This window comes from Engraulis encrasicolus, chromosome 3 (assembly GCF_034702125.1).
Source record: "Engraulis encrasicolus isolate BLACKSEA-1 chromosome 3, IST_EnEncr_1.0, whole genome shotgun sequence".
In the NCBI taxonomy this organism is placed as follows: Eukaryota; Metazoa; Chordata; class Actinopteri; order Clupeiformes; family Engraulidae; genus Engraulis; species Engraulis encrasicolus.
In genome coordinates, this window is record NC_085859.1 from 58684103 (window position 1) to 58708916 (window position 24814).

The 24814-nt window shown below is 40.7% G+C and overlaps 1 protein-coding gene across 1 annotated transcript; it reads right to left on the reverse strand.

Annotated features, from left to right (window-relative positions):
• Window positions 1–1166: 1166 nt before the first annotated feature.
• Window positions 1167–24556, reverse strand: ube2d4 (ubiquitin-conjugating enzyme E2D 4 (putative)). The gene is made up of 7 exons (XM_063195792.1): window positions 24309–24556; window positions 15123–15186; window positions 14145–14176; window positions 12952–13029; window positions 12505–12610; window positions 5833–5926; window positions 1167–5575 (listed from the first exon to the last, which is right to left on the reverse strand). Exons 1-7 carry the CDS (start codon window positions 24330–24332, stop codon window positions 5530–5532), a joined length of 444 nt encoding a protein of 147 aa, XP_063051862.1. The 5' UTR covers window positions 24333–24556; the 3' UTR covers window positions 1167–5529.
• Between the last annotated feature and the right edge of the window lie 258 nt (window positions 24557–24814).

Here is a 24814-nt window from a genome sequence, read left to right on the forward strand (position 1 = left end):
CCTGAATGCCATTGACGAGTATATTAATATACAGTAGGCCTATATAAATGCTGATTGCAGATGAGAGAATGACGTTGGAATTATGTTTTTGCAAGATAGTGGGCAGGGCCGTTCACTCATTGCTGAAAAGACTTTGACTACATCACATCAACGCTGCTATGACATTACAGGGAGCCTTAAAGAACAGATTTAGTCTTGGTTAGTACCATTTTTGTGACAGTCAGGTTATAACGTAGACCCTGCGGCGCCAAGGGGTTACATCAAAATTATGGTTGCCAGGTGTCGCACAGTCAGAGGCCACATGGAAGGAGCGCAAGACAAAGATTTACTTGTACCCAAGATGGCAACAATGGCCAACACCAAATCAAAGGAAATCAAAGGAGGAAAGATCAAAGCAAACTCAACTGAGCTATTTAATTCTGAATGATTAATTCATTCTTAAAAACATAATGTTAACATAGTGAATAAGGGATTTTAGTTTTGCTTTACTTGTAAAATACCAATATTGCCATTTTAAAACATTTTCTTTTTTAGCTTTTATACCTTTATTCAGGACAGGACAGTTAGAGGGTGACAGGAAACAAGTGGAAGAGAGGGGGGAAGGATCGGCAAAGGACCTCAGATCAGAATCGAACCCGAGTCGCCAGAGTACTGGTACAGAAGTATGGAAGCCTATAAACGTTTAGTATGGAACATAGAGGTGGAACATTAGACTAGGTGGCCCTGCCCTTTCTTCACAGCAATCCTGGCTGCCATTATTTGGAGGTACCTGAGAAAAGTAAATGAACGGAGAAAAAATGACTCATTAATGTGAAAATTGCCACCAACTCACTATACAAGGACAATAGTTGAAGTGTGTTCCTTAATACATTTATATAGTACATTTTCTCGACTCATATATTTTTCCTGACATTTTAAGTCTGGTCTTTGATTAATGTGTCACTTGATATTCACACAGTTTTGGTCTTTTTTTTGTCAGAGGAGGGCGTGTTTTCCATTGGTTTGCATTGACTGAAGGTACCTACACAAGATGGAAGCTGCACTTGCCGTTTTCCAGCGTTGTCGCATATTGTCATTTCACCTCTAGTCTAATGTTCTACCTCTACGGTATGGAAGCCCATAGCCTTTTAGACGGTTGAAAAACAAAATTAATTTCACAACACACGTAAAACAAAAGGAGCGTTTATTCATGTATTTTAACAACTTGAGAGTCTTTTTTCCTGGTTCACAGTCAGACACCGACTGTGACTGGATGCAAGGGGGAGGAAAGGGTGTTAGTTATGATGACGTCAGGAGGTCTTTAGTACATAATATCCTACACAAATCAAAAACCACAGAGGTGAGTTTGGCACACAAGCCACATTGCGGCCGTGCGCTACGCAGTCAGATATACAACGACAAGTAAATTCTCTGTGTAATCTCCTCAATAAAACAAAACAAATAAAACAGCAAGAAAACAAAATAAAACTTACTTTTGTTCCCTTTGTGGGAAGTAAGAAAAAAAAAGATACACACACGCATACATACACACTGCTTTACAGTACCCATACAGTAGCTATAAAATGACAGTTAAGGCTGAGATTTTTATTGAAGGTGTCAGGAGAGGCATATGGTACAGAAATCCCTGATATTTCGCAGATGGCTGTCGAGAGTATTGGATTTGTTTGTTTTTGTTGTTTTTTTTCTTTTTTCCTCCCTCTCTCTCTCGAAGTAAGCGTGCCGCTGTCCCAGGTGGTCATTGTTGACCTGCTGATGAGTGTGTGTGTGTGTGTGTGTGTGTGTGTGTGTGTGTGTGTGTGTGTGTATGTGTGTGTGTGTCTGACCTGTAGTCCATTCTGCACATCTAAAAGCTGTCCTCTCGTGACGTCCCGTCACCTAAAGCTCCATCGTGAACACTACGCTGACTGCATTTCAAACATTTTGGTGGAAGACGACAACAATAACAACAAAAAAATAAATAGTAAAACAATAAATAAATAAATAGACATCACAAACTACGTGGAGCACAACCAGTGAGCTTCAGTCAGCCATGTCTAGTGAGGGTTATCTATGCACAAACCTCCTCAACATTTAAGCCAATGCATGAACAACAACTACAGCAAAAAAACAATGCAGTTCCATCCATCGAGAGAGAGAGAGAGAGAGAGAGAGAGAGAGAGAGAGAGAGAGAGAGAGAGAGAGAGAGAGAGAGAGAGAGAGAGAGAGAGAGAGAGAGAGAGAGAGAGAGAGAGATTCAGTTTGCATTCAGGAGATTACATTCAAAAAATAACAAATTCTGTGGACACATACACAGCAAAACCACATCAATGTTAAGTTCTGTGAGGTTCCATCAGATCTTTTTTTTCTATCCCACCACTGTGTTCTCTGTCAACTTTTCTTTTTTCAAACTATCAAGGCATATCAAGTACAGAACAAACAAAAAAATGACCCAAGAAAAAAACATTTCAGTGCTTAAATACCAACTTATGAAATGATATTACAAGTCAGATCTTCACTGTGATATTCAAAGATAATAGAAAAAAAGAGCAAAGAAGAGAGGCCTTTTTCAGGCGAACAAAATGGCAAATTTTGAGTACCCCAAAAACAAAGAGCGTGAGTACCTCTGTGTATGGTGAAGACTACAAACAAGCAGGGTTGCAGACAAGCTTATCCAAAACCACTGTAACATCTTTTATCTGGGCCGACACCTCAGTCAAATGAGCCTCAGGCAAGAATACAGGGCCGCCTCCCCTCCCCTCCCCTCCCCTCTCCTCTCCTCCACACAAGCGAGTGCAAAGCCAAGCGTGTCCCAGTGTCTCCTCTCCTCCTTCCAGCATGATCGATTTCCCTTTGCTATGGCAAGATTCATTCCTCTGATCCAAAAATAAACACACAGTGAAGATGGGGCAAGCAGGTGGGGAAACTTAAAGAGTACAGTAAGAAAACCAAACCCTAACGATATCCGAATCCTGCAGCACCTGGGCTGGGGTTTGTACAGAATAGTAAACCTTTAAAAGAAAGAAAGGAAATGCATAAAAAAGTTAGTAGTTTTAGTGAACGACCAAATGGAGAGTGAGAGAGGGAGAGAGAGAGAGAGAGAGAGAGAGAGAGAGAGAGAGAGAGAGAGAGAGAGAGAGAGGTGCGCATATGTAAAAGTAATAAAATCAAAAAGCATCTTCAGTATAAAGATAGTGAGTTGAGTGTGTACTAAGAGTCTATTGCCTTCATACATGTCCCAATATGCACCTTCCCAAACAGTTAATAAACTACAAACATGGTGTCCTGTCATGGAGGCGAGTCTGTGTAGCAGAGCAGTTTCCATGTTTTTCTTCTTCTTCTTTTTTACATTTCCAGTTGTCTTTTGTACAGGTAATACTCGGCTGAAAGGAAAGAGCACCGTCTAATATTTTCTTTAGACGTTTTATGAGTTACTTACACAAAATAGTGTCTGCTATGGATCCTTTTACGTTGTAAACTACATCTTAGATCTCTACTGTAACATGCACATGCAATGGTTACAGTCTCGTGTCATGAAACAGCACGATGGATACTCCATTTTTTGTTATTGTAGGAAACACTCACTCACACAGGTTAACCCATCTGTGTCACTTCACAGATGGATGAAAGGGGAGACATCTTTAAAAAAAAAATGAAAAATAAAAAGTAACATTAAGTTATGTCAATACTGAGGTTATGTCCTTTGGGTAAAGTCAAAGGCTGGTTCACAGGACTAAAACAAAAAAACATAAATGTCTATAGTCTTCACTTTTTCCTCTCCAAACTGAGTGGCCCAAGGGTTTCAATTTTCATGGTCGACTATTAGCATTCACGTCATCAGGCTGTACGATAAAAGTCGACCTGATGTGTGCACAGTAAAAAGTGAGGGGTTTGGGGCTAGGAGGGGTTTTTTTCAGATCAAGAGCCTACATGGTCTCTGCCTATTGCACAAATTTCAGGAGAAAGCATGGAGATGAGTAGAACACAAAAAAGATCTAGAAGGACCTAAAACACAGATGTGGCCAATTAGAACACTATTACACTGCTTCTATGTTCCAAGTGGAGCACCAAACGTACGAGAGGAAGCAATCCACCCCACTGCTTCCTGTGTAGCCTACCGTCAGTGTCTGATTTTGGCCTTGTGAAGAAGGTGGTCAGCTGTGTCACCAGAGACAGGGTTATCGTTGTCAATCCTCATTCAAATATATCAAATCAAAGATACTGTATATTCTGGAGATTAAATAACGGCCATTCACCAAGCCCATCTGTCATCTATCCTGATAGCTGAAAAAATTTGATTTTTTTTTAAGTTTTTCTTTTTTTGGGGGGAGGGCTTTTTTGCGGGTTTTTCCGCAGCACCAGAAGATCTTGTTACAACAACATTCTACAGCAGTTAGCCGTGAAAGACTACACAAATTAAACCCTTCTAGAGTTGAGGTCAGAATGGTGGTAGCCTCTTTTTTTGTAAGCCCAACCAGAAAAAAACAGGCACGAAGATGTGTGTGTGTGTGTGTGTGTGTGAGAGAGAGAGAGTGCCCACTGTAGTGTAGTGTGTGTGTGACGGCAGTGGTCATCTATAATTGGGCACTGCACAGGCTTAGTGTCATTGCACTAAGGGAACTCAAATCTCATCCAACACAATCCAAATCACGTTACCGAAATGACACAATACAATCAACAAAAAAATGAAAATAAAATAAAAATGTATGCTCACAAAAATTAAAACGCACAGCCAGTCATGGAGCAGATACCCTCCTGGCACCACTTTGTGGCAGGGAGTAAAGCAGAGCAGGACAAGTAGTGGCTCCCTTATTTCCTTTTTCCCCCGATTTCAAGAAGAACATTCAGAATGGCTGCACTGGCTCCTCTGACACCAGCCATCCAGCCATGGCCATGATGACAAAAACAATGGTGACCACAAGCGCAATAAACGTTTCATGAGAAGTAACACTTATTGTAATCATAATAATAATAATAATAATAATAATAATGTGTGAACCACAATAACAGTAGTAGCACTACGAGTAGTTAAAGTCTAGTGTTGTTGGTTGTTTGTGTTGTTTTTTTATCCTGGGTTTGTGGTGATGATTCTGGTGGCGTTGGCGGTAGTAGGGGCAGTACTACAGTGGTAGTAGAGGTGGTGGCCTGTGTGCCGTGCAGACCTTGGCGCCACTCCGCTTGGGTGTGACCCAGGTCACAGATAGGGACACGTGGGGACGCGGAGAGGCACCCTGCGGATTGCCAAACAGCCAGCCAGACAGCCCACACAGACGTCACAGTCACACACATGGGCCAGGCAGTCCCAGGACTGGAGCTGTCCATTTCATTAGTTTGTTCGTTTGTCTGTTTTTTGTTTGTTTGTTTTTTGTTCTCTCCCTTTTTGGACAATTCAAAAAGGTATGTCAGTTGTTGTTTTTTTCATTTATGATGTCCCCCTGTCTGTCTGGTTCCAACTCCTTTGTGTTAAAAATGTTAAAACATATATATTTTTTCTGTGTTCCTTTGCTTCTTGCCTCTTTTGTAGTGGTTTTTTGACATGTGTTCTGTTGGCTCTCACATGGCATACTTTTGAGTCCATTCCCTTGCTAGTCTGTTGTACCTGAAAGGTGAGAAAATGAATAAATACAATAATTAGCATAAATCATGCATACATAAGATATATCCATGTTTCCTTGTTTATGCTATAACAGAAAAAAGGTTGAGCACTTGACATTGTTTTTTTCTTAATGGAGGAAACAACACGTTTCACCTCTACAGCTTCATCAAACTCGCACGGGAATATGATAAAAGAACATAGTCAGGCAAGTGTGCAGTGTTTTATGTTTTTACTGTGTTTTATAAACATTCACGACTCACTTTTCCCTGTCGGCTTTGTAGGTGTGTGCGATCTCGGGTACCAGTGGGTCATCAGGGTTCGGGTCGCACAGCAGAGAGCAGATGGACAACAGGACTACAAAACAACAACAAATAAAACAGGACAACTGTTATGGGAAACCCAAAAACACTTCACAAGAGACATCAAATCCATGTCCAAAAAGAAATTCTAGACTTTTCAAATGCAATATTGATCTCCCCAAGGATTTCCAAGTAGCCTACTTTACTGCTTGCATGGTCAATTCTCCTGGGTGTAAGGAGTGAGAGAGGATCTCCACACATATGAACAGCAGCCTTGTATCAGACAAAAGAAAGGCGTACAATGTTTGATATTCACTGTACATCACCGGACAAAAGTACCCAACAAGTTGGTATCCGTTTCCATAATAGGCAAGTACTGTACAGCAATATGTTACAGCAAAGGGAAGGATGCACCCCAAAGCCCACCTATATTTCCTGAATGCTGCTACACCAGATGTAAAATATCTTTGGCTAGTGGCTACACTGAACAGTTAGCAGCTTTGATTATGGCAGTAGCCTATTAATCAAGCAGCATTAGTACATAGTACTACACACATTAAGGCCGAGGACATGCTTGCTGCAAGATATGTGTGAGGGCACTTTTCGTGCATGAATGCGTGGCCATGCGAATTTTGACAATTTTGTACAATGTACCCTATGCAGAGAGCCGATCTTCCGAACTTCCATGATGAGTTCATGGTAGAGTCAAACCATGATGGAAAACATTAATAAGAGCCCCATTGGCTATCTGCACTCCAGTACCTCCAGTATTGTGTGTAGCTCCAGTCATCCTTAAGCACGCATGTGCGGTGCACTGGGTTGCGTGCATAGTTTTAGGCACACATCTAAAAGTGAACAGTTTCCGGCACCATATAGGCCTACTGTTATAACTGCTGCTATAAATATCTCTGTCTATTAAGTTGTGCACATCACTTCTGTAACATGAGCACTTACTGTAGCTAATATACTGTACATTTACACAACAGCACGACTACTTTACTAAGAACATTTCCATGTCCATAGACAAATACATCTGTGCATCCAAGCCAGCACCTATGCATATGGACTTTATCATTTATTTACATTATTTATTTATTTCTCCTTTATTTTACTAGGGTAGTCACATTGAGGCAGTTCTCTCTTTTCCAAGTGGGCCCTATTTGCACCCTGTAGCAGATCACTACTGTAACATGATTGCTTACTCATACTTCTGTATCCTTCAGCATAATTAGTTCAACAACAACATCCATACATCCTTCCGGTCATTCATTGTGGCAACATGATTTCTTCATACTTCAGCATGATTACTTTAAAGGTGCACTGTGTAGGACTGTGACCAGAGTAGGTACTGTCTGCAACCATGCTGCTCATTGAAACTGGGCTGCCTATTGCCAAATGTGATCTTTTCATTAATATAATTTTATATAGGGACACACACACACACACTACAGGCCAAAAGTATGGACTCACCTTCTCATGTAATTAATTCTCTTTATTTTTGTGTTTTTTTTAAAGAACATAATACATTTTCAGAGAGGGCATTATTTCGGTGCATGAACACATGTATAATTTTTGGCTTAACAAAAAAATTAAAATATATAAAAAACAAGAACAATTATTTAAAAAATATCAAAAAATGCCAAACAGTGACACATTTATACACACAGCAAAACTGAGGGCCCCACATGTTTCAACAAGCTTATTCTTCTGTCTATTTTCAAGTAAAAATACCCAGTCATTCGAGTCCATTTTAATTTATACAAGCAATACAAGACCGAATTTCTTGATCTGATAGTAGGTCACTTGGTCAGCATAGCTGGTTATCTAGGTGAACCAGTGATACAAAAAGTAAAAGTAAAAGTGAAAAACCCTGCCACAGATTCCCAACACAGTTTTGACCTCTCCAAGTAACTGGCTGTGACTCAATACCATATCAAGAAAATGTCTGTAAAATCCTTGTATTGGCAAGTGTTTAAAACTAGGTTTTAGGTCTCAAAATTCCAGTTCAATTCTAGTGAGTTATTGGAGGACTTTAATGTTCAATTAGGATTGACATGACTGCTTGGGCATTTTTATTTGAAAATAGACAAAAATAAGCTTATTGAAATGTGTGGGGCCATCAGTTGTGCCGTGTCGATGTCAGGTGGATAGACAGCTGTCATTGTTGTTGGACAACAGCTAGAATGATATTTTTTGGTAAGGACGTAATTCTCCACGTGTTCATGCACAGTTTTGATGCCCTGCATGAAAATGCACAATGAAAATCCATGAAAATAAAGAGAATGCATAAATGAGAAGGTGAGTCCATACTTTTGGCCTGTACGGTATAAAACTTCAGTAATATAATTTTCTAAGTAATAAACTAACATTTACTAGGATGACCAAAGTATAGCAAGTTTGGCATCTAAGACTGTCCATTAAAAAAAAAATCAAAATGGGGGACATGGAGAAGATCCACCTTTTCATGGATGAAAAGTGCAATTTTCCCAGTCTGAGTCATAATGAATACTTAGAATTTGATGGTGGTAGTATTTGTGAAAAAGGAAACATTTGTGAATGGGCAGCATGAATTCTGTAAAGAAGCTGCTAAAAACTTGACGCAATGCACCTTTAACAAGAACATTTCCATGCCCCTAGTGCATTACATTGAAACATTTGTCCCGTTGTACAGTATTCCGTGCACTATGGATTAAATGACAGCACCCGTGATATGAGGACATCTGTGTTACTCTGAGTTTCTCATGATGCTTTGTTCCTTGTTGATGCACCAGATGCAAACAGTGTGTGGAATTACTTCTTTTAACCCATTTAAGCCTCAGGCATCTGCAAAAAAACGCAGCTAAATGCCCAAGCCCTTTTTGGGAAAAGGTGCCCATAGCCTATAAAACCCTAAATATCTCAGCCTTCAAAGCACATAAATTTTGCATTAGCATGCGTTCATTCAGCTCTAATATAACCACATTTTTAATTTAAAAACTCAAATCTCATGAGCCTGAATGCAGCGTCCATGCAGCTCCAGGCACCTAGGTCAATGCAGTGGACACGCAGCATACAGCATCAATGGGTTAAGTATACAGTACATCTGGCCTTGGTTTTTGTAGCTGCTGTACACCCCAGAGTGGATCTGTGGCCTCAAATTCCCGGTACAGTGAGGAGAGTGGCTGCAGACCACTGTAGATGTATCACAGCCAAATTGCAGCAGACCAACCGACATAGATAATGGAATGGTCACTTGTGTGTTTACAGCTAGTTGTTCCTGTGAGAGTTGAGGTGCAAAGGGATGGCGAAGCGTGGGGAGAAACTGAAGCTTTAGCATAAACAGGCACTGGCTGGCGTGCATTATTTTTAGCCAACCAAAGGGCAAGTGCTGCTGCTTTGCACACAGTCATCACACACACACACACACACACACACACACACACACACACACACACACACACACACACACACACACACACACACACACACACACACACACACACACACTCACACTCACACTCACACTCACACTCACACTCACACTCACACACACACTCACACACACACACACACACACACACACACACACCTTTACATGTGCTATTGTGCACCATGTATAAATTCCAGGATGGCAGAGAGAGAGGGAGGAAGTGTGACCAACCATTGTTGTCATAGCAAGGACTGCAATAGAAGCTGGAGAGCTTGCCATACAGGAAGTGGGTGTCTCTCAGACAGATAGGGAGGGGAAAAATAATTCTCAGATTCTCCACTCTTTGAATTCCATTGTTAAATAAATGATGAAGTTGATATGCATAGACGCACATTATGCAACTTCATAAATGTGCAGATGTGCTTTCTAAGGTCTTGGACATTTTCTGATTAAAGTAATCTTGCTGAAGTATGAAGTAAGAGTTGAGAATCATGTTGCAGTACCCACATGCTACATGATCAGAAGTATAAATGCATTGTCTATTGGGCATGGAAATGTTCTGATTAAAATAGTTATGCTGAAGTACGTATGAAGAAATAGGAGTAAGTGACTATGTGTTGCAGTAATGATGTGTTCTAGGATGTATGAATGCTTTGTCTACATATTCATCACAGTTCTAGCAGTTGACCCTGTGAAGATGTAGGGCAACACCAAGACACATTAGTTCCATTGTATGTTGTGCACTGTGGATTAAAGGGGTATGCCACTATTTTGGGGCTTAATACAGTTAAAATCGTTGGCTGTGGTTTATAAAGGTGGCTACAATGCTACACGGATCCATTGACTTTCACTAGCTTCTCTTTTAACTTGTCTTAAAGCAAGACAACGCTTAACTTGAAAAATAAGACACTTTACCTCCTTTATAAACCCCAGCCAACTATTTTAACTGTATTAAGCCTAAAAATAGTGGCATACTCCTTTAAATTACAGGAACATACTAGTCATACAGTAAATGTATTTGTGTGATGTATGGGTGTGTGTGAATGTTCAAATATATATACTACAGACAGTATATGGACAGTTCAGATGCAAAGCCAGAGTGCATTTGTGATGAGTTTACAAAAACAGGCTGTATTTCTATAAATGTAGTTAACGTTTAAAAAATCAGTCCATCTGATTCTGCTTGGGCTTGACTTGTACTTTCTTTTTAATTGTGATAACTTTTAAAGGGACACTGTGCAGGAAATGGTCAAAAAAGGTACTGCAACTATGCTGCTCATTGAAACTGGGCTGCCTATTGCCAAATTTGATATTTACATGAAAGTTTACGAAGTAACAAACTAATATTTTCTAGTATGGTCCAAGCAGAGTCATTTTTGCAGCTAAAAATGGCTATTTTTGGAAATTCAAAATGGCGGACCATGGAGAAGATCCCCCTTTTCATGTATGAAAAATGCAATTTTTCCAGTCATAATGAATACTTAGAATTTGATGGTGGTGGTAAGTATTCATGAAAAAGGTAACATTAGTGAATGGGCAGCATGAATTCTGGAAATAAACAACTAAAAATCTCACACAGTGTTCCTTTGACAGATTTTTGTAATGGCTTTTAGAGGGTTTCGCATTCGCACATGAACTCTTCATATAGTACATCCTTATACTGTAAGCATATATCGCGTCTCCATACCGCTCACGTCATACCCGTGGCTATTTGCAGCTAGCGTTACCACCTGCCACTGTGAAAGTCCCATGCTAATTTGCCACACTCTGACACAGGGGCCTATTTTGGGGGTGTCCAGAAGAGGATGTGTGAATGGCCAACAGCTGGGCTAGGAGGGGGAGTGTTGTGTTGTGACAAACAAAAGGGGGTGTATTATTGTACGTGTTCAGTGGGCTATACATGTGCCTGGCAGCCTCGCTGCTTTGTGACTTCAAAGCGACTCCAAATTAAAAACCCAATGTAAAATTAGCTTTAAAGATCAAATTAAGCAATTTTCTATGACTGATTGTACTTAATCTTTGTTGTAAAATAGTATTTACATACTATGTATTTTGTGTGGAGGGATTAGTCTAGTTATAGTTTCACTTTTCTTTCCCTTTTGGTTTAGTTGTGTTTTTACTGTTGTTTGTATGTTGAGTTTTTTTATGGTCTAAATGTGTGAACTCCAAGAAAGGATTAATTATTTTCCTGCGTTTATTTATATCGTAGTCTTGTATGTTTATGTATTGTTTGTTATATGTTCTGGGTGGACCCCAGGAAAACTAGCTGATGTAACACATGGGGATCCTAATAAAATATCAAAAAAAAATAAAAATAATAATAGGTCAAGTTAAAACTGAGGTGAGTGGTAAATCCCCTAATAAAAGAGTTCGAAGTCCTAATTTTCTTGTTGACACGTGGTAGATATCTATTGTTAGGTTTACCCCCTGCAGGTTACCTTAGCCAGGTATATATTACTGCGCTGTTCACCCGTTCTTGGAATATCCCCTCTGTGTGTGCTATACAGTAACTGCACTAAACAGAGTTGCAGGAACAACTCGTCTCTGTGTAGCTTGAATGGTACGCAATATCCATTCCAACCTCAAGGGTGGCCAAATGGAAAAACTACATAGAGTTCCTTAAAAATGATCCTCTTTCCATTATCAGTAGTCAGAGATTGCTATTCTGGCTAGAGGTTGGTGATATTTCATCTCAAAAGCTAATCAAATGATACTTCTCTCTCCTCTGTGCCCGCAGGCTAATTGGCAATTGGTTAGTGTTGTTTACAGATCAGCCAGTCATGTTTGTTTATCCTTCATAGTGCTTTGGATTATCACATGTGTTTGTTTATCCTTCATATGGCTTTTGCCTGTATGCATCAACACATCAGGTTTCTTAATGCATGCAAATAACAACTGGAAAACAGAACATGGAAAAACAATGTAATCAATTGGACATGAAAGAAAGCACAAGTAGGATAGATGAATGTACTTAATGTAAATTAAAATTACTATTTGAGATTATTTATTAATTTTCTCCAATTCTATGTCAGGAAGCACATCTCAGCATACAATGTACACCGAAGAAAGAATACATGAAAAACAAAACCTGAAAAAAACTTTAATGTGACAGAAAGCATATGACAGAAAAGCCTATCTTTACAGCGTACAGTAAAGCATGCACTGTGCCTCTCAGCCAAGTTTCCTCCCTTGTTTACAACACAGTTGAGTAATGTTGGACGTACCTTTGGATACAGTCAGTGCTGGCGACCACTGGGATCTTAAAATATCCAGACAAATGCTCCCATTGCTGTTGATGTTTGGATGGTAAATCTTTGTTGTAAACGCAACCTTGTGGGACATACCGAAGAAGGAAATAAAAAAGACACGTAAAGACACAGAAGTGATGAAACAGGACACAATGCCACACTAACCGCAATTATTGTTTTTAATTGGGTTTCAGAATAAAGTGCTTCATTGTTAAAACATCTGGACAGGACAGAGACGGAATTTGAAATGGAACACAGAACGTCTTATAGGCATGACAGTATATACAGTATATAGGCATTACAATACAATAACATCACAACAATGCCACTATAAATACACTAACACATTCAATACAAAGAGTGTAAAATACTTGCATAGAACACTTATGAAATGGCTCTGCTGTGAAGACATGAACAAATTACCTTTGGCGGTTTGAAGGGGTAATCTGTGGGGAAGTGAATGGTGAGGAAGAACACTCCTCCCTGGTAGGGACTGTCATTCTGTGGAGGAGACATTACCAGACATAAGGGTCCATGCTATTTACAGGCTTAAGCAGTAGAATTAACACCCAACAGTTTGACTCAGGGCATTGGTTACAGTGCCTGGAGTGGTGTGGGGTTAGGTGACTAGCCCAAGGGCACCTCAGTCATGGTGTGAGGTGAGGAATTGAAGGGAGGGATTTGAACCTGCAACCCTCTGATCTAAAACCTTCTCCTTTAACATTAGGCCACGGCTGCCCAAAGAATCATGACCACAAAAAGTTATTGTGATCATTCTTTTTTTCTCCATATCACCCAACTCTAACTGGGCTCATTAAAAGCAAACAGATGAAAAGTGGAACACAAGTGTAAAAAAAATGATCCATCCCAGTCCAGTAAATAAAACATTTTGATTCTCAATTAACTCAAAATGTATTGTCGTAGCCAACATCTGCCAATATGGAAAAATATATTGTGAAACTCTTTTTTTAGCCGTATCCCCTCGTCTGAAGTCAGGCCATCACAGGGATTTCAAGTGACAAGCAAGTGGATGAAACAGATGAAAAGTGGGAACATAATTGTAAATTGATCCAGCCCAGTCCTGTAAATTAAGGCTATATTGCTTTGAAATTCTACTGTTAAGTCTAAACCTCAAATGTGAATCAACATCTGGCCAAAGGGGATAAATTATGATAATCTAAGCTTTTCAAGCCCTATCCCCCTGACTGAACTCTGGCGGTCACAGTGATTTCAAATGACAGGGACAAGTGGAAAGATAAAAGTGGTACACCAGAGTAAAATGATCTAGCCCAGTACAGTAAATGTGGATGATTTTGTCCCCGTCTTAATGTTCAACAAGTTGAGTCAACATCTGGCCATAGCGGGAAAAAGATATTGTGATCTTTTTTTTTCTCTATCCCACTGCCTCAACTCTGGGTATCACATTTGGTGAGTTCAGTCTGACAGAGAACCGTGCCGGTGCCCGTTCTCGCACCTAATCTCGAACCAAAGGACGTGTGAGCAGGAACAGGCACCAGCACCATTCTGACCGGCATCAAAACAGTAAGAGATTTGAAATGACAAGGCAAGCGAAGAGAGGAGAAGTGGAAGAGAAAGGTGCAAAATGATCTACCTACCGGGCCCATTATGGTGGCCTGCCAGTGGAACACTGTAAAACATCACACAGACAAGAGAAGGCAATGTCATGCATGTAGAGCATTATATATAGGCAATGTGTGCAGCATCAAAATGGACAAAACCCTTAGGAGATCAGATAAGATAGTGGTAATGACACTTAAAAAAGATAAATGAAAGAGAAATCATAAAAGAATCATAAAAGACTAAATCAATAAATACTGTAGTGGTGTCTATAAACAACCACGATGCTAAGAAATATACACAAATAAACAAAAATTGACAAAACAATGGAAAAGATTGTTTCAAAACGAACAACAACGAAAAAGAGGATCCTAAACACCTAAACACCAGTTAAATCAAGGACAGCGGGAAAGAAGACGCAGCCAAAGCTAAATGCTAGATCGCTAAACCTAAACAGCTGTACGGTCTGAATCAAAACAGATGTGCTGTGCTGCATTATTGATGCTGTGCTGGTTATTGCTGCACGGTTCTGTACAGTACCTAGAAACAGTCGCCGTTTTAAACTTGGGCCGACAGCAAAAAATCTGTGTTAAATCATGGCCGTCAGACGTACATACTGGGGGAGTCAAGAAGTTGGCGGCGCACCATTGCTTATACACAGACTGACTCCCATTTGGTGCCGAAGCTGCAGTGGCGTTGTGCCAGCAGCCTAGTGAAGTGTGACCAAGACAAGGCACACACTTACACTGACAGACCTCGAATTTAAAATGTTTTACTTTTCCATGTCACATAAGTGCTTGGAGGAGATGGATATGGGGAGAGGTGGGGTGGGAGCTGGGTTAGGAGTGTGTGTGTGTGAGAGAGAGAGAGAATGGGGAGGCGTCTTTTACAGGAAACTGGATGTATTGGCAGGTCTCTCTCGCTCTCTCTCTCTCTCCCTTTCATATACTCTCTCTCACACGCGCGCGCGCACGCACGCACACGCACGCGCACACGCACACACACACACAACTTACAGTCCTCGCCAACTGGTCCTGCTGAGCACTGGGCAGGAGGATCCCTTTGCAGGTCTGTCAGCTCCTGTACATATAGGAGAGAGAGAGAGAGAGAGAGAGAGAGAGAGAGAGAGAGAGAGAGAGAGAGAAAGAGAGAGAGAGAGAGAGAGAGAGAGAGAGAGAGAGAGAGAGAGAGAGAGAGAGAGAAAGAGAGAGAGAGAGAGAGAGAGATATTAGATGAGCTCACTTGGACAGATGTCATACGGGGCCAGTGCACTTGATGACCTTTATCAGTGTTCTTTTATTGACTCTGCTTCGTGTCCTCATATGTTTTCATAGTATATATTGGATTTAGGGCTGTAACTACATTGTATCGAACCGAGAAATCGTGATACACAGACTCACGATACTGTATCCTGATACACCCTTTCAAAACTGACACCCATCAGTCCAGAAAACTACCACATGATATGAAGTGATGGTGCTTCCAAGCTCAAATCATCATCATTATTATATTTTAACTTTTTAAAAATCATTTGTAGCCTCTTGTAATCTATTCTACCTACAAAATGTCATAATCGTGAGTTGAGTGTATCGTTACAGCCCTAATTGGATTATTTGAAAATCTCAGAAGGTTCCTTTGTTGTCCTTGTATGCTTCTTTCCTCTTTCATTTTCTAGGGCTTTATCTGAAAGGAAAGTGGGGAATGTATAGGACATCACAGAGAGAGAGAGAGAGAGAGAGAGAGAGAGAGAGAGAGAGAGAGAGAGAGAGAGAGAGAGAGAGAGAGAGAGAGAGAGAGAGAGAGATGGCGTCCTACGCCACAGCACCTTCCTAATGTGTGGTTACATATCTGAATTAGCCTGGCCTAACTACAAAGCTCTCAGAGCCTTGGACCAAGATATAAGTTCAGGGTTCTGAAAGAACGGGGCATGATCACACAACTCTCAAATGCCTCTGTATGCCACTGGTCAAAGCTGCAATCAATCAGACCACATATTTCTCTGGTCTTAGCTTACATGAGGGCAGAAGCAGTGTCAAAGAGTTGCTCTCAATGGCTATAGCGACCCTCAGAAATGCGCAGCAACCCCAAACAACTACCAAGCAACTATCTAACAATCCTAAAAAACTGTCTATGTAAATGTCTTTACATTGACTAGCAACCCCTCTCATTCAATCAGCAACTCTTCGGAAACCCCAACGAAAAAATCCTGGGCCCACCGCTGCATGGTGGCCATTGACAGAACTAGCGTGTCTTTGTCTTAAACCTGCCCCATCGAGCAGTTGGAAATAGTTCATTTTCACTGGCCTCCAATCAAGCCATGCATGTGTAATGGAGCGTTTATGGGATTACTTAAACTACCAACAGGAAATGCTGCACAGGCAAGGCAACATACAGTACTACGTATCTATGTGCACTATAGCTTTGCACTTGAAACAAACACTGCTGCTTCATTCATGAACAAACCGATTTGAAAAGCAGATGGATGTGAATGCGTATGCATTGGCAATATAATATACGGTATGTATACTGAATATCTGCACTTGCATTAGTCTTTATTTGTCCAATACGGGTCCTCATTTTCTTATCAAACCCAGTCATTCCAAGGGCAGCATTTGTCAGATTTTTTGTGACTCCCATACTCCGATATGCCACCACGGCCACCACCATGTCTTAGGCCTGGTGAGTAACCCTGACCTTGTCACCGCTGGGCTGCTGGTGTTGCATGTCAGGCTGAAAACAGTGTGTTAGATTAACTCTGAGTCACTGGGCCAGAAACAGGCCATACTGACTGTACTGCGTGTCTCTAAAGTTAGCCAAGCAGGAGCACAGGCCGGACAGGACAGGACAGGACAGGACAGGTTGTCAGCTGTTTACCAAACACATCCATTTCTGTCAAATACATTCAATCCTGAGGTTTGGCCGAATAGAAGCACGGGAGTCTACAGAAGACCACGTTTGGTGTGTTCTGTATTTTGTTGTTGTGGGTTAGAGTATGTGGCATATGTATGCAAGTCCTGGACAAATTTCCTTTTGGGGCAAAATTAATGTATGTTGAAATCTTGAATCTTTACAGCTTTAGGCCAACAACGATTTCCCAGGTTACCCAATGAAGTCAGGAGCATGATTAACACTAGATTGGAGAAAGTAACAAAATAAAGAAAATCAAACCGACAATCAGGTATATCTACTAATGGTACTAATATGTACTAATTGGTACAGTAAAGATTACTCATATCGTTATGTTTTTTACATCGTCTGTCCTCAAATGTGTGGTTCTACTACTGTACGCAACACTACCATAAAGTATGTGTCAGTCAGTTAAAGACGACTTTGGTTGGAGGTTCAACATCATAGCCCTAAACTTGACAATGTTAATAAATATCCATCTTCATACAAAAATGTGTAGCACGTTAGAATGGTATACAAGGACACAAGACATTTATTGTCATGTGCTCATGAATTCAATAACTCAAGAGTAATGAAAGATTTTTTTGCTCAGAATGTCCCAAAAAGTAAAAAGAAAAGGTGTGGTTCACGTGTTAGTCATGCTTAACTGTCTGCATAAGTGACATGCGTTGACCCAAATCAATTATTTGTGTGTATTCACACATTTTGCTTGTGGACAATGAGGCAGCATAGCTTTAGACATGATGCATTACTGGCTAACATGCGAACCCCATTCTAAAGTGTTCCCAAGATTCCACAAAATAACTCCTTTTTTTACAGAACACCAAAGTGAAGCCTACTGGTAATATTAGTGCTTTAATCAGATAAGACATTTCTGCGGGGCCAATTCCCCTCCCCTGCAAACCTCCTGTGTCTCTGCTCCCTCTGACATTTAGATGGCTGCCATACATAGAAGCTTGTAACTTCTCAAAGGGTCATTTCACGTGAAATCAGACACTTTGGGACCCGACCGTCATAGATTTCAATCATACTTGCTGTGCCTGTTTAGTAGCAAGGTAGCATCCCAGAGCTGCATTTGTGTGAATCTGACACCAATATTAAGGGAGAAACAGACCAGCCAAGGTTTACATGAGGGTAGGACACTATACATTCAGCATTGATTATATCAGTCAGTGTAAGTCACAAAAAGATGTCTGTGGTGTTATTTGAAAGCTCTTTTCTGGCTCTAGAAATTACACAAACAGCATGGAATACAACAACCCTCAGAATATGAATTATGATAAATTGAAAAATAAAAAATTGAATATCAAAAAATATATATATTTTAAAATGGCCAGTTCCTTTGTAGGGACACATAGGAGGCGAAGCAAGGCGAAGCGATGAGAGGGGAAATCCAACCGTCATCAGGTCGTCGCGGCGAATCAAATGGAATGGAACAGTTATGTTGTTGATTTGATTGGGCCGTGGCAGGCGAATTCGCTCCTCATTTGCATAACATTAAACTTTCTTTAATAATTTCGCTTCGCTTCGCTCCTGTTCGCTTGCCATCGCTTGCCTTCGCCTCGCCATCGCTTGCCTTCGCCTCTCTCATAGGAATGAATGGCAAAGTTCGCAAATTCGCGTGTATGTGTCCCTACCGTAAACGTAGCCTGCAATGTCACGAACAACCCCTGAAATGCTGGTGTTTGGTTCTTTATTCTTTTCAGAGATAATGGGATTCTGAAATATGGCATCACACAGATCACCTAGTAATAATATGGTGATACCATAGTAATATCACATGACAGCATGTCTATCGGAATATGTGAAGGATGGAGATGGTCCATGAGATTGCAGGAAGTTCAGTTTCACCTCTCCAGTGCTCGGCATACATTCCTCAACACATGCTAGCCACTAGTTGACATCATATACAGCTACAACATATCCTTTGATGCTTGAACGTTTAAAAAAAAAAAACATTTACTGAGATTATTCTTTCAACTCTGCCTTCTCTGAATGCTGAAAATGGTCTAGCTTCCACTGTGTCCATTGACAATGGGCAGAAGCTATGTAGTTTTTGAGTACCTGGAATAGGACCCGGCGAGGGTGCAGGGCCCACCCGGAAAATGCCCGTTATGTCAGAAGGCCAGTCCCTGACACTATTCTATTACCACTTTATTACAACTCATTTCAACCTTTATGTCCCGTTATCTCTGAAATGAATAAGGAACCAAACAACCCATTTTCAGGGTTGTTTATAACCTTCAGGTTGTTTATAACCTTACAGGCTATGTTTAGACAAGAAACCGGCCATTTAAAAACATACGGGTTTTTTTTATATTCAATTTTTCATTTTTCAATGCATCATAATTCATATTCTGAAGGCTGTTGTATTCCATGCTGTTTATGTACTTTGTAGAGCCAGAAAAGAGCTTTCAAACAACAGCTCAGACATCTTTTTGTGACTTACACTGACTGCTATAATCAAGGCTGAATGTATAGTGTCCTACCCTCATATGTAAACATTTGCTGGTCTGTTTCTCCCTTAATATTGGTGTCAGATTCACACAAATGCAGTTCTGGGGTGCTTCCTTGCTACTAAACAGGCACAGCAAGTATGATTGAAATCCGGGTCGGTCGGGTCCCAAAGTGTCTGATTTCACGTGAAATGACGCCAAAGAGCACTTATTCCCAAGCCACTTACTCCAGACCATTCCCTGGCCTACTGCACCAACGGTTTAACTCCCGAGTCCCGAACCGCCAGGTTGGTGGGGGGAGTAAATAACAGTGCTCTCTCTCCCCCATCCTTCTCCATGACTGAGGTACCCTAAGAATCGTACTGCCGCCGTACTGCTCCCTTGGGGCTGTGAGGTGTTGTGTGCAGTGAGCACTGTGTGCTGTGGAGTGCTGTGTCACAATGACAATGGGAGTTTCCAAGTTGGGCTTTCATGGGAGCACACTTATTCAAGAAAACTCCCTGGCCAACCACACCACTGTGGAAGAAGCACACTATTCTACTAAGACTATTCGTTAGATCCTTAATCTACTAAGACTATTCGCTAGTTACTTATTCCTTAGACTACTGTGGTTACACTTTATAATAGAGTTAGAGTGTTAGAAAGCAATACATGCATAATTACTGTCTGTTTAACCCATTGATGCCTAAAGCACCTGCAAAAAATGCCTGCTGAATGCCTAAGCCCTTGTTGAGAAAGTTGCCCTGAGCCTATAAAAACCCAAATATCTCAGCCTCTGATGCACATAAAAACATGAAAAAAGTTGCATTAAAACCCAAGACCCCCATCTTGCATTAGAATGTGTTCAGTCAGCTGTAACACAGACACATTTTTATTTAAAAAGCTAAAATCTCAAGAGCCTGAATGCAGCGTATATGTCGCTCCAGGCACCAAAGGTCAAACAACATATACAGTATATCACGAAAGTGAATACACCCCTCACAGTTTTGCAGATTTTTGAGTATATCTTTTCATAGGAAAGCATTACAGAAATGTAACTTTGACACAATGATTAGTGACCTTTTAACAAGATATTTAACCGCTTAAATTTCTTGTTCACTCAGAAAAAAACAAAATACAGCCATTAATGTTTGAACATGTACTCACAAAAGTGAGTACACCCCAGATTAAAATCCGGTAGAGAAGGGGCTATGTTGGCTCGAATCGTCTCGAAATGAAACGAAATGAAAAGGGATGACAAGGGAGGTCATCAGTGTGCGTTTCAACCTTTCTTTGCATTGAACTTTTAAATTTTGAGTCTGCATCTGGCTTAAATAGATTGGTGTGAGATTTGAATGCAATCCTATGGAGAATATCATGATCTGCTTCAGTAGTCACAGTGCATGTTGACATGCATGTTTCTTTTAGGTGTATTTCAGATTGCCAATGTTGACAGCATTCATGCATCCCCAAACCATGTCAGTCCCACTACCATGCTTGGCTTATGAGAGGATACACCTTTTTTGTACAACTCACTTGTTTACCACCACACATGCTTGACACCATCTAAAGCAAATTTGTTTATCTTGGTCTCTTCAGATCACACAACATGGTTCCAGTGATCCATATCCTTGGTCTGTTCATCTCTCTTGAGACCAAGATAAACAAATTTGCTTTAGATGGTGTCAAGCATGTGTGGTGGTAAACAAGTGAGTTGTACAAAAAAGGTGTATCCTCTCATAAGCCAAGCATGGTAGTGGGACTGACATGGTTTGGGGATGCATGAATGCTGTCAACATTGGCAATCTGAAATACACCTAAAAGAAACATACATGTCAACATGCACTGTGACTACTGAAGCAGATCATGATATTCTCCATAGGATTGCATTCAAATCTCACACCAATCCATTTAAGCCAAATGCAGACTCAAAATGTAAAAGTTCAATGCAAAGAAAGGTTGAAACGCACACTGATGACCTCCCTTGTCATCCCTTTTCATTTCGTTTCATTTCGAGACGATTCGAGCCAACATAGCCCCTTCTCTACCGGATTTTAATCTGGGGTGTACTCACTTTTGTGAGTACATGTTCAAACATTAATGGCTGTATTTTGTTTTTTTCTGAGTGAACAAGAAATTTAAGCGGTTAAATATGTTGTTAAAAGGTCACTAATCATTGTGTCAAAGTTACATTTCTGTAATGCTTTCCTATGAAAAGATATACTCAAACATCTGCAAAACTGTGAGGGGTGTATTCACTTTCGTGATATACTGTACGAGTCATCAGGCTAAAATGGGTTAAGGGGCATGTACTAAGCGAAATAAAGGAGAACTAAAATTCAGGACCATTTCCTAGCCTAAGGACTAAATGGACTATTTAGGACTAATTGTCTGGCTTACTACGGTACATCACTGTCAATGCACACTACTACGACTACAGCCACTTTTTCTACAGGGAGAAAGGGCAGCTGCCTCATGAACCTAGGGAGTAGTGCAGGCTCAAGTCTGGAAATGTTTCCAACGTAATAAAATTCACATGATACATTATGATACATATCCGTTGGCCTTGTGTTTCCCTTCCCTGTTATACGCCCCTGTTACACTTTCAGTTTCACTTCAGCCGTTTTTAAAAGACACACAGTAGGATTTAATCTCCAGAATTCCCTGAGAGTATAACTATGTTGAAAATTAGTCAGAGATGTCAAAGTAAAAGTAGAAAACCCTGCCACTGTTTCCTTGCAACACAGGTAACTTCATTGAGTAACCAGTAGACCGACCAGTAAGCCTGTGTTAGCCTATGATCTGTCGATTCTGTGGTATTTGGATCAAATTTGTGGTGTTCTGGTGTTTTTTACAGGGTTTTATAGTTTTTCCTCCAGTAACAACAGTCTATATACTTCATTAGGTACAATGGAATAACAGTAATTACAGTAAAATGTAATATCATGTACTAGTGGTGTAGTATAGGCTACACCAGTGGTGCTCAAACTGTGGTACATTTACCACTGGTGGTACTTGAGACATCTCTGATGGTACTTGGAAGAATTATTTTTTTTGTGCATTGATTTGAAGGCTGATCATGTTGTTGCAGTTGAAAATGTCTCTTTGGTCTCACATGTTGTGATATTGAATTGTATTGCACTGAATGTGACCATAGTTGATGCCATTATGAGCCCTTCTGTATTGACTGGCAAATACTCTGCGATATTCTACTGTTGGTTGTCAAGGTGGTACTCGGAGAGCTCAATATTTTCTCCGGTGGTACTTCACACAAAAAGTTTGAGAACCACTGGGCTACACAATTGATAAAATGTATTACTGCATGTTCTTAAATGATTTAAGTTCTAAAACTTCCAGTTTTCCAGATGATGGCCAGGTCAGATATGTAGGCTAGTTGTTGGTAAGTGTAGCCTAAATGTAGGCAAGGCTATATCTTTGCAAAATCTGTGATGTTGTAGTCAGTTGTGGGGTTGGAAACATTGTGTTTTCTAAATATTTCTCAAGTGGTCTCACAGTGTAACACAAGACTCAGAGAAAAGGTCATGCCGCTCAAACATGGCAGCTCTATCTGTGGACGTTTTCAACCTAACCCCAACAGCTGCCTAAAAACCGGAATAGTACACTGTCTGTTTAAAGGCAACACAAAACACATGTAGTAGCCGTATCCAACTTGTCTGAGTTCGGAAATCATTGATTATTAATTCCAAGTGTGAAACATCACATTAAGAAGGCTACGCCAATTGAAGAGAGTGACTTTTTCTCTGGGTCTGTGTAATCTAAGATCACCACAGAATGACCATTATGCAATGTCATTCGACACTATCAGTGCCACTCTATTTAGAAACTCACTGGCCCTTCTTAGATGGGTCCAGGACCACTATTTCTGGAATATGTCCCGAATTCATTAAACTTTTATTATTATCGAGGTCTCGGTGAGGGCACCTTACCCTAGTCCTAATAGACTTACTAGCCTGCTTATGAGGAACACTGATTTGGGAAACTTTCGGGGGCTATCGCGCGCGCGTGGCCTTGCGCAACCTGAGAAGGAGGCAGCGAAACATGGATTTAATAAAATGGTCGTGGAGGACATAACCGCTTCTACATTTCTATCGTATTTTCCTGTGAAAACACACGGGTAGCCTCCTCGGAAGCTTGGTGAAATATGTTAAAAATACCCTCAGCTGCCCCACTGCCCTAGTTGCCCGTCCATATATGGAAGCATTGACATTGGGGTTCAGTATTTGGCAAGTGGCGAGCAGCAGCCATCTATCACGCCTGCGCATCACCCCAAGAGCAACCACTCATTCATGACGAAAGAAAGGCAGAGAAGGCAACACAATTTACCATTTCAATACTTTTCCAAGAACCCAGCCCACTAACATAAACCAAATGTTAATATAATGAGAACATCTCGAACATATCCACCCCTCTCCTATCCGGCGCGCACGTTACCATTGTGCACTGTCCATTTGCTACAACGTATCGGCCTCAAGCCTGCTGGTGGATGCAATCGCCTGCTACGCAAAACAAAACAAAGCAAACAAGCTAGAAAAACGATCCAAATCGTCAACGTTATTCTCCCATCTGCTCCTAATGTACAGGCTCGCGGTGGTCAGAAGAGTGCCCCAATGCGTCAAATGCAATCCCCCACCATGACCATCCGTCTTTGTCTAAGTATTCAGCCTGTGCCTTTTTGATCGGATAGAGAACAGGAGGAAAGTCCTTTCATGTGTAACACAAACGCAGATACATCTACAAAGGAGCGAATAAAACAGCAAATCCATTTGCCATTGCGAACGCACCGCTGATCCGTTACGATTTTAATGATATCGACAGACACACAAACAGGCGAGCACTCACCTTCTGGATTCTTTTCAACGCCATTGCTGGTTTAATTAGATCTGGCCAGGGAATAACATACAGCTGATTTAAACAGCTAGAAAATAATGACTGATTTGACGGAAAAACCCTATATGTTGCCAAATCTTTATGTGTACTCCTCTGTAACGTCTAGAGAATATAAACAACAATGAATGTTGTGGATAGGCCTACTCTACGATTTCTAGAATTTGGACTCCCTTTGCTGACTTCACTGACAGCTTCCAGTAGGCTACTGCTAGTGGAGAGGAATACTCTAAACTCGCGATACTTGAGCAGACTAGGCCCTGAAGCACAGATGCATCTTGGGTGTTGTAGTGTCATGTGAACACTACATCATCTAATAATTACATAATATTGCGCACTTGAAATAAATTCATATAATTTTATGAAAAAAGACATAGGCCTATGTCCCGTATTATCCCGTCTGATAGATCATATGGTATCTCTGCATAGGCCTACAACCTTGTCTCTTTTACAGACCATAG

Excerpts from the sequence above, each read along its gene's own strand:
- ube2d4 (XM_063195792.1), bottom strand. The coding sequence starts at position 24,332 with ATGGCGTTGAAAAGAATCCAGAAG. Across the intron at positions 13,030-14,144 it reads AGGCCACCATAATGGGCCCG|AATGACAGTCCCTACCAGGG; the intron begins GTAGGTAGATCA and ends TCTCCTCCACAG. Across the intron at positions 5,927-12,504 it reads AGCACTGACTGTATCCAAAG|TCCTGTTGTCCATCTGCTCT; the intron begins GTACGTCCAACA and ends GTTGTTTTGTAG.